Here is a 10,041-nt window from a genome sequence, read left to right as displayed (position 1 = left end):
CGTTCTGATGCTCCACGGGGTCTACATTGAACAACGCACGGAGCATGGACCCAACTAGGATTTCGGTTTACATATTTCCTCCACTAAAAGTTTGCTCATTTGAATTTCGAAACTACTTATTTGCACTAAAACGATTCAATTCATTAATATAAATTAGATTTCATACTTTTAGATACCTAATTAACATTTTAAAAATACAAATAAATCCTCTAGCATTTTCTGGTAGTAGTTGACAACAACATGCAGCCCCTGTAAAATTACGTCATTACTGTAACCCCGCCCATCGATGTTATTAGGTTCTCTTAGCTTTATGCACTCATCACAAACGTTCGTGACTGTGCCTCGTGATAGTGTGACCATAGGTCATACAAATACTTAGCATCAAAATATCTTCATCAGAGGTAAGTTGAAGTGATAATTATGAAAATTAACGCGAATCTTCTATGATGACGTCACCGTTGGCCAATGGTTGCAGGGCAGACGCGTACCAATACTTTGAAAATTTTCAGATGACTGCACGTGTTTCAGTCTGCGCTCTAAAAGCATTTGCCTACGTAGTAAATTTTTGAATGAACTAATGTTTAGGAAACTTAAGTTGGCAGCCTTACAAAGCCTGACGTAACATAAGTAAAAACTACGTATTTTCATCATGCTAAAAAGATGTCTCCCAAGATCAAGTTTACAGGTCGTTTATGATCTACTGGTAACGTAAAATTAAAGCACGATTCAATTTAGCTACCTTCTCCAGTTTGTACTTATGATTAGTCTCGCTGATAATTTTTATTCGTTATTAGCTTATAATGTTCATTGCGCTCAGGCATCTTGTTAGTAGACACTAGTCAGTAGTCATAAGGTAAACATAGCAGACACATCGTATTTAAGACTAGGAGTACGATACCCTAACCCAGCAACTTTAAACTTAGCCTAAGGTTCTTCTGAAGTTTTCTTTGTGCTAATGTGTGCCAACATATACCAGTTGATAACCTTCACGTTAACTTTTCGTTTCTGGATTCATTTTGTAAGCATGATGTTCATCTTATTACTATTAATTATTTGTACCTGAAAATAATTAGGTGAAGGCTTTGAAAATACCTGACAATTGATGTATTCATATTGGTTTGCCCTGATACCTTGGGCACATCATAACAATCCACTGACTCTGTGAGACTGTGACTGTCCTCAAAAAACTCAAATAACCTGAATGTATAAGTCAGTATAACGAGTCGGGATAAGTGCGAGGTCGACCTTGCAACCAGCTGCTGAACTGTAAATGTGCTGTGGCCTCAGTTGGTGGCTAAAATTCTTTTGCAGTCTTGTATTATCTAGATACTTCAAGTGAATGGATGTTGTATAACTATCTTCTGAATGAGTCTGATTCCGTACAACGTTTGGTTCACGTTGTGAAGGGGATGGCTTTCGTAGAGAAACATCCTGTACGTAGACCAAGTGCTAGCGGTGGACCAATGGATAGGAGATGTGGGCGGAGTTCAACAGTGACGTCTTTGGTAACTGTGCGCATGATCGGAACTCTGGGAGGAGAATGGGGGAGATTTGGCTTTCTGAAGAAGTTCTTGTCCGATAGGGATTCGAAGCCTTGCTAGTCGTATTGATTAATCTTGTGAATCTGCGGATTGAATTCTGACCCTAATAGCCTTTCATCTGTAGCGATAGGAGCCATTGTTTGGCGTAGATTATAAGAACTAACTACTAATACCAAATGAAAACCTTTTTTACACTTTTTTTTAAACTAAAAAATATTGTGTGATTTTAAAATAATTAATCGTATTTATTTATGATAGAATTTGAGTTTTGTTCGTCTGCTTTTCTAGGGATTCAACTTATGTGTGTGCTGACAGTGCTGGGCTCAATTTATTTCATGCACTATTTAATATTTATTTGAAATGTCAATCATCAAAAGAAAAATTGCAATTTTAAATACTGGTAATAAATTAATTATAATTATTTAGAAGTTATCACCCCAGCGCACTCTCTAGATTAAAGATGAATGTCGAATTACCGGTGCGTGATTGACTGAACGAATGAGACTGCGACGTATGAATGTTGTGGCATAAAAATATAATTATTGTACATTATCGCGCAGAATTACTTTGTGTATTGGATTAGAGTAGATAGTTGACGTTCATGTAAAGTAATAAATGCCTCCATTTAATATTTTATTTTATGCAAATAATTTAGATTTAGAATTATGTGCGTTTACCAGGTGAAGGGTCCAGTTGCAGCAGCTTTCATTGGTTTTATATTGCATCGCAATTAAAATCCCTTTAATCGACCTTATCAATTTGTTTAAATATATGTCGGATATAACACCATATTTTCTCACAACCTATATTCATTGAATTTGTTTTTTTTTTTATTGCAGTATTCGTTAGGTCCAATGAATAATAATAATAGCAAAAATTGGTTATATGTTAATAAAAAGCTATAAATGTTCTATGTTTCAATCGTCCGCACTTTGTAAACGTATTTGCATCAACTTATATGTGCCCTCAAACACAAGTAATTATTCCGCACTCTTTAGTTGTTGAAATATTTATTAATGTTTTATTTATTGATTCTTTTCATTTAATGATTGTTGCAGGTACCCTTCAATCATGTCAATTCTCCACCGATCGTCGATGGGCCTCATTTTGGATCACTATTCATGGATACGAAAGCTTTATTTTCCATCTAAGTACGACACAGGGGATGTTATAAATAAAGACGATTGTAGAATTCCTACAATCGAATCCCCACCTACAATATCGGGAGGCTGTACGGCCGGTAACGGGCCCACAACAATAGCATTGGATGGCGATGACGGGAAATCGTTTCCATTGATGCTGCAGCTTTTCCGAATACGTACGCCTTTTATGATGGTAATTAAATGAGAGGTAATTTTTTCTCTGTGAAACTGCTATTAAATCACTTAATGTTTTTGCTGGTAGAATAATATTTAAATAAGTTACGGACTGTTTTGAGTCGTGCACAAATAAATAGAAATTTTATTTTAAAAAAATTATAAATGAAATCAAAACCTTATTAGCGCATTTTCTCATTTATGGAAAAAATTCCCTATTGTGCTCGCCATGTCCGTCCGTCCGTCTGTCTGTCTGTCTGTCCGTCCGTCTGTCCGTACGTGACTTCACGTTTTTGTGCGCTCTCTATTACTCACTGAAGGTGAGTACTGAGTTACATTTTTTATAAGTAGTATGTAGGTGCGGCCTTTTTCTGAGACAGCTTCCACTAATAAAAGGGAATTTGTGTTTCATATTGGTAACTGTACGATTTAGATACTCTCAAATTAACTTACTTTATTGTGTTATTGTTGGTCAATTTAAAATTTTCAGAATTATCTCGATTGAAACGCGTCGCTGAAACTGAGTGGAAACCATTTCTGAAATCTATCTTCTCGTACACGACATTTCGCCATTTCTGTCTCGGTCTCAAAACTGTGCAGTGTATTAGTTTAATTATGTATATATTACATCTACCGTTTTGTTTACTTGATCGTGTTGTCGCCAGGACGGGGCGGCCGAGAAGCGCGCCAAAATGCTCGAGCTTCACGAACATTTTGAGACGCAAACCTTGACTCATGAAACGCGTCAAGATTCTAACCCTGAACAACAGCGACAAGTTACAGAACATTTGTCCAGCCAAGAGAAGCTAAACGACCTTGATGATGAACCTAAAGTGGGCTCGACATCTCTTGATGAACTTCAACGACTTGGGCCCGATAATGCAGTTCAAGTGCTACGCAAAAATCGAAAGAGGAAACGAAAACACGTGAGCCAATGTGCGTTGGGAGGTTTTTTAGGCTGCGTGGCTTTTGTGTAATGTATCTTAAAGATGTTCTTATACCTGCTTTTTAGCGCATTTTCTCATTTATGGAAAAAATGCACTATTGTGCTCGCCATGTCCGTCTGTCCGTCCGTCTGTCCGTTCGTCTGTCCGTGACCTCATGTTTTCGTCGACGAGAAAATGCGCTCTCTGTCACTCACTGCAGTGAGTACTGAGTTATATTTTTTATCCAGTTTTTCAGCTATATTCATTATTTCTGTGATTGAAATTCTACTAATTATATATATGTTTTCTCTCCTTCTTTCGCATCCGCTTACCTACCTATCTTTCTAATTAGTCAGCCAACTTTCGCGCACAACTTGCACTATCATAATAGGTTGGTTTCGGAGCGATGTTGTTATCGTAAACGAACCCAATCGAAATGAGTTATAGGATCAACGACGATTTTTTTCAACAGCTAATAAAGACGAATTCACTTCATGAGTGCCATCACCTGCCGGTTTAGTGATCATTTACTTCAAGCTTTTATGACTTTATTCCTGTCATTCACTAAGAATCGTCTCACCAATGGTGCTTTACGGTAATTTCAAAACTTATTCCTAAGTACTATTGGCTGTTTTTTATCAACAGTATACTCATGCGCTCCGAGAATGAATGGGCCATATTAGACAAATGCTGACATTTTAATGCTCGTACAACAATGATCGAAACGCATTTTTTTCGCTCAAATTGGTCAGGATGATTCAATAAAGAACAAAAAGTCTTTTAATATTTTCAGAAAGGACTTCCTCATTTCTCGTAGTGTAATAACTTAGTAATATGTTTTACAAAACAAGCTGCTCTGCCTGAATGCCGTTTCTCTGCTCGCAGTGGACGATGAACTCTCTCAAGAAGCGGCGTCAGTAATGGCTCGCTTTCAAGACATGGCCAACCTACCTGAGTACAGAAGAATATTTGAATTCACGCCATCTTCGTCCGACTTCAGGCAGAACAACAAATCAGCGCGTGAAGCTGCTTCCAGGTTAGCATATTGTCTTATTACCGATATCTTTTTAGTGTTTGATGCAATATGGCTTGGAATATATGCAACGAGAGATATTCAGTCATTCTGAATGATATTCTAAGCTTGATTTTTTTTGCTCGTTTCAACGTTGGTTTAGATAGCGTTTCAATAATACTTACATTACTTTATTTTTTTTCCTGCCATTACTTTTTTGAAAATCTAAATATCATCGAGAACCAAGATAGTAAAATTCTATCTTAAAAGTTCTATCCAATGACGTTTGGAGTGTACAATACCAGAACTAGCAGCGTAGTCTGTTTCAATAATCCTTACATTACTTTATTTTTTTTTCGCGCCATGACTTTTATCAAAATCTAAATATCATCGGGAACCAAGATAGTAAAATTCTATCTTGAAAATTCTATCCAATGACGTTTGGATAGAATTTGTGGTATATAGTAGCAGCGTAGTCTGTCTAAAACGATACACTTTTATAGTGGTTTCAAGCATTATATCATTAAACTGAACTGGCGCTGCTGGTATGATTGTATGATTTAATTTTCAGGGTATTAGATTGCACTGGCGCAGCTGAAGGCCACAAAGAGTTGGGTGCGCATGGCAGCAACGAGGCGCGCGAAGTCGCGACGGTTGCCCACGACGGGTCGAGCTTCCTGCTTCCTCCGCGGTGTTCGTACTGGCAGGCAGACGTGCGCACCATGACCAGAGTCTTGCCCCGGCACCAGAGGTATAAGGTCTGATTCTTAATAGATTATTCTACGAAAAACATTGGGAAATTTGTAAAAACTTATACTCGTATATTGGATTTAAGTGTTGTGGTTGTCCTTTTCTGAAGATGTATGAAATTATTCATGATTATTATGCGTACTTTGGCACCGTGAATTATATGTAATAGTAAACTTTCTTTATGTTGCTTTTAGAGAACAATTTAGTCTTTCTTGCCATACTTTTTTCGTCGAACTTGGATTATAACGAATCCATGTCACACTGTCCATTATTAAAGTGAAGCTCGTTTCATATTCGTCTTGAATGACATTAATTATAAGAATATCTACGGAATACGACAACGTTTAGCCCAATTGAAAGCCCAAAGATTCCCAATCTAACGGGAAAAAATTCCATGTCAGGTTGTCGTTATGGATCCCCCGTGGTGGAACAAGCATGTCAAGCGCGCCAAAAAATCTCGAGGCCATCACCACGGGTAAGATGATTTTAGGAGCTCGCAAAGGGCGATCGTTTCGGTGAAAACTCATGACATAATTTCTACCATTTTATTTTCATAATTTCAGCTTCATAATTTTCATAATTACAAACACTTAGCAGTGTTTGAAATTATGTTGTTCAGGCTGAGTTATATTCAAGAGTTTCCTATTGTATGTCTGATGTAGGTTTAATTATCTGTAGCTTGTGATGCCTCGTGTGGCGTTCGAGTTTTTAAAAGCGGTTCCACTGTTGCAAATAAATCCCGCGTTCAATTGCGCTTGGAATGATGTTGATTTTTATCTTTGTTGTGATATTGAAATTGACATTTTGCCCGGCGTGATGCCATTTTTTATTGCAGGTACGACATGATGTCTGTGTCTGATTTATTAGACCTCCCACTGAGGTCTATCTTACAGCCAGACTCTGTGGTCTTGGTGTGGGCTACGAACAACCGAGCGTGTTTGAAGCAATTCACTCAGCAGATTGAATCACAATGGAACCTTACGATCCACGACACTTTATTTTGGATGAAGGTGATTCTTTCTTTTGACTCATTGTTATGATAGGTTACTTATATGATTAAAAAATGTCAAAAGGCTGAATATTGAAATATATTGCATCCATCATAGGGTTTCCTTGTATTTTTTATCTAGTCTTACATTGCGGAAATTAACCTCATTACTCGAGTTCCTCATTTAGTAATCAATTCTGATTGTATAGGGTATTTTGACCACAATAGACTACAGTTTTTTATGCAGTTCAGCTGATCATATACCTGCATACTGTTATATTTATTTCGGATACATGCAAAAGCCGCATATATTTTCATCGGTATCGTATAAAAAAAAACTACACTATCGAATAAATTCACTCTGTGATGCGTCAAACAAGCACATCTGTGTGTGTGAATAAAAGAAATGAGTCGACACTTCTTGCCAATAAAGGTTACGTTACGAATGTACATGTTACCTGCAGGTGACCCAGGGCGGTTGTCCGGTCACCTCTCCTGACGAAGGCTGTCACGGGAAGCTGCCGTACGAGAGGCTCATCGTCGCAACTTCTTTTCAAAGACTGCCACCTGAATTGCCACCAAGACACCCATCTGAGTTACCACCAAGACACCCATCAGAGCTCCCACAAAGACTACCATCTGATTTGCCAAAAAGACACCCATCAGATCTGCCACAAAAACACCCATCTGAGTTGCCAAAAAGACTGCCATTTCCGAGACCAGACGACACACGCTGGAGAGAAACCTGTACGAACGAGCAGCACGAACAAAATACAAACTACTATCAATTAAGTATAAGACAAGATCGTAATTTTTCGTTTGGGGAAAAATTCCTCGACGTTGTACAGAATGTTGAAGCTACTGAGAAAGAGACTTCTTTAAATTCATGCCGTGACGAATCAAATCAAAATCAGCAGTCTTCATCGTCGAATGAAATGCTTGATACTGCACAAGAAGGGGATGAAGATAATATCACTGTTTGCAGTGAAGTACAAAAAAAGTCAACTGTCGTAAAGTTGGAGAAAAACAAGAAAATGTTACTAGTCTCGGTCCCCTCAGCACTGCACTCCCACAAACCACCTCTTAATGGTAATATCATAATTGAGATATGTGGTTAGGTTTCTGTTCACCCATTGGACTTATTACCTTTATGTGCTTCTGTTGGAGATACTAATGGGGTGTTCCATTGTTTAAAATATTCAGAAACCTGTTATTACGTTAATAATTTTGTTGAAATTTGTTTTTAATAGGAAATATTTTCATTATCTCTCATCGAGTTCCATAAGACTGTAATCCTTTTCATCTTGCCATAGTTGAAAAAAGTAAATGATACACGTCTAGAATTTTTCAGCATTTGACGCCCAAGTTTTTTCATATGTATAATTTAATATTAATATTTCTCATCACAATTCTTTTAATAAAGCAACTAAATACTTACTATTGAACTAATATTAGTTATCATTTTATTAGTTATTTCATCCATATTATGTTTTATTAATAAATTAACATTAGTTTAACCATTGTTATGTCTCTCGCAGATCTTGTCCGCGAGTTTGGGTTTGCGGACGAAGAAGACGCTTGCTTAGAGCTTTTCGCGCGCTGCCTCGTGCCGGGCTGGCACAGCCTTGGGCTAGAGGTTCTGCGGCTGCAGTTAGAGGCTCTTTATGAACCATCGACTACTGTTTAGGTCAATGTATACCTTTATACTGCTTAGAGTTCAGTAAAGATAAAACTTTACTTCGCTTTCATCCCATTTGCAGTTGTCAAATATGTGGTCTATGTTTAAAGCTATCTTATGTCATTTGAAAGTTAAAACGATGTGCCATTTAAAGGATTCAATATTTAGGTCAGTGTTTCATACCTATTTTTTAGCCTTCTCTTTTACATAAATTTTTTTAAAGGTTTTTATTTTTATGTATCTTGTGTATCTTATTGTGTATCTTATTTTTTTATGTATCTTGTGCCACACCTTATCACTGACTGACTTGAAGTTGGAGTCTGGAACTTGAAAGAAAATACCTATAAACTATAGGGATAGTAGAGTATTGTTGATTTTTCAAAATTCTGTGCCTTAGTTATGATGAAAAAATTTCAGTCTGCGTTTTTAGATGTTCAATAGAAGCGCTTTATTTAAACAGATTTTTATATCCCTTCTCAATCATGACTTTTTAATCTAATCACTAATCATGTAAATCTCGACATGGAAATTATAAATCCTGTTAGTCGTAAACTTGGAGAGGCGGGACTTGAAATCATTCCTCAACTTTTAATGTAAGAGTTATAAATTTGCTGGGTGCTGGACGTTCAGTTACGTAATTGTTCAAAAACTTTACATATACTGATATACATAGTACTGGATGATACTGCACAGAGCGCAATCATTGTAAGACTTGCTACTTCGGTAATGCTCCTCCGCCACGTGAAACTTTTTTGTTGGAATTGTTTGTATTTATCTTCACACTTTGTTTTTTCGATTCTTATACTGGTTCATTTGATAAAAGATTTCATCACATTTACTCCTTCACTCACACCTGGAGCAGAAATTTGCAATTATGACTCCATGCGCTGGTGACGAAACTCGTAGTTTTTGACCAGTGAGCTGTGGCGACTAAATTCTTTTCCGCTAAAAAAAAGGCAACGTCAGCTAGGGTATTAAAATTACTAGATTGCTTAAGTCGCAAGTTTACCAGGAATTTAAAAGCAAAGAAAACAGCCAGAATATTAACCATTTCTTAAGAATGAAAACGTATCGGAGTCCAGCTCAATCGTCAGTTCAAAAGTTCATAAACTATAAGAAAACCAGAATCAATTAGAAAACTAAATTCACATCGAAGATAAAGGGTATATATGTAGGTAGTCAGAGAAAGCGTGTTGATTATTCTACCTACTAGTACCTTGTTCCTTAGGAACAAATTAATTCACACACGAGGACATGAAATTGCTACGAAGTCAGCCTCGCTAGCTCTCGATTAATTTTGATGTCGCTCTCGCCAGGCGCAGTTGTTTTCTTTTTCAAGTCTATATAGTTTTTCCATCTCTATCTATCATCGAGAATATCACCACGCGGCTTAAGCGGCATTAGGAAAGTTCCAACAACACAGAAGTCAAAAATCTTATTCCTGGTTGTGCTCAAATAAATTTCAAGCACGTCGACAAGTACTGCGTTCGTTTGCCTGCTGTGCTGTACGTGACTAAAAAGAGTAGCATCGCGTGCCTCGTCCACAGCCATGAAAATTTCATGTTCAAAATGATGTCATTTGCATATCGGGGAAAGGTCAAGATGCGTCGAGGGATCAGATTCATTGTTGACGAGGAGTGGCTACCGTCGTTTTACTAAAACTATGTCCATCAAAGGGCAAAACTTTTTAAGTTTAACCAGTTATGATTAAGCAAACTGTGCACTTTTCCTCCTTCGTAAGGTCTCCTGCATTCGGTAGCTCACAGGGTGTCGTCTTGGTGACACAAGACTAACAACAAGGTTTATTGCGCGGCCTAGTCTCCGTTGCAG

General features: G+C 37.4%; 1 protein-coding gene across 1 annotated transcript; it reads left to right on the top strand.

Moving 5' to 3' along the window:
- Window positions 1-308: 308 nt before the first annotated feature.
- On the top strand, window positions 309-8,447 carry LOC108673518 (N(6)-adenine-specific methyltransferase METTL4). The gene is made up of 9 exons (XM_018161362.2): window positions 309-401; window positions 2,600-2,876; window positions 3,523-3,793; window positions 4,669-4,819; window positions 5,367-5,553; window positions 5,947-6,020; window positions 6,381-6,555; window positions 6,998-7,622; window positions 8,072-8,447. The coding sequence occupies exons 2-9, from the start codon at window positions 2,613-2,615 to the stop codon at window positions 8,218-8,220; spliced, it is 1,896 nt and encodes a 631-aa protein (XP_018016851.1). The 5' UTR covers window positions 309-401; window positions 2,600-2,612; the 3' UTR covers window positions 8,221-8,447.
- The last annotated feature ends 1,594 nt before the right edge of the window (window positions 8,448-10,041 follow it).

The sequence above is a fragment of the Hyalella azteca genome, unplaced genomic scaffold (assembly GCF_000764305.2).
Source record: "Hyalella azteca isolate HAZT.00-mixed unplaced genomic scaffold, Hazt_2.0.2 contig3384, whole genome shotgun sequence".
In the NCBI taxonomy this organism is placed as follows: domain Eukaryota; kingdom Metazoa; phylum Arthropoda; class Malacostraca; order Amphipoda; family Hyalellidae; genus Hyalella; species Hyalella azteca.
Note: the sequence above shows the minus strand (reverse complement) of the source record. Positions and strands in the feature narration are given on the sequence as shown.

Coding starts and splice junctions, on each gene's coding strand:
- LOC108673518 (XM_018161362.2), top strand. CDS start 2,613: ATGTCAATTCTCCACCGATCGTCGATGGGCCTCATTTTGGATCACTAT. Junction 6,556..6,997: donor ACACTTTATTTTGGATGAAG/GTGATTCTTTCT, acceptor TGTTACCTGCAG/GTGACCCAGGGCGGTTGTCC. Junction 7,623..8,071: donor CCACAAACCACCTCTTAATG/GTAATATCATAA, acceptor TGTCTCTCGCAG/ATCTTGTCCGCGAGTTTGGG.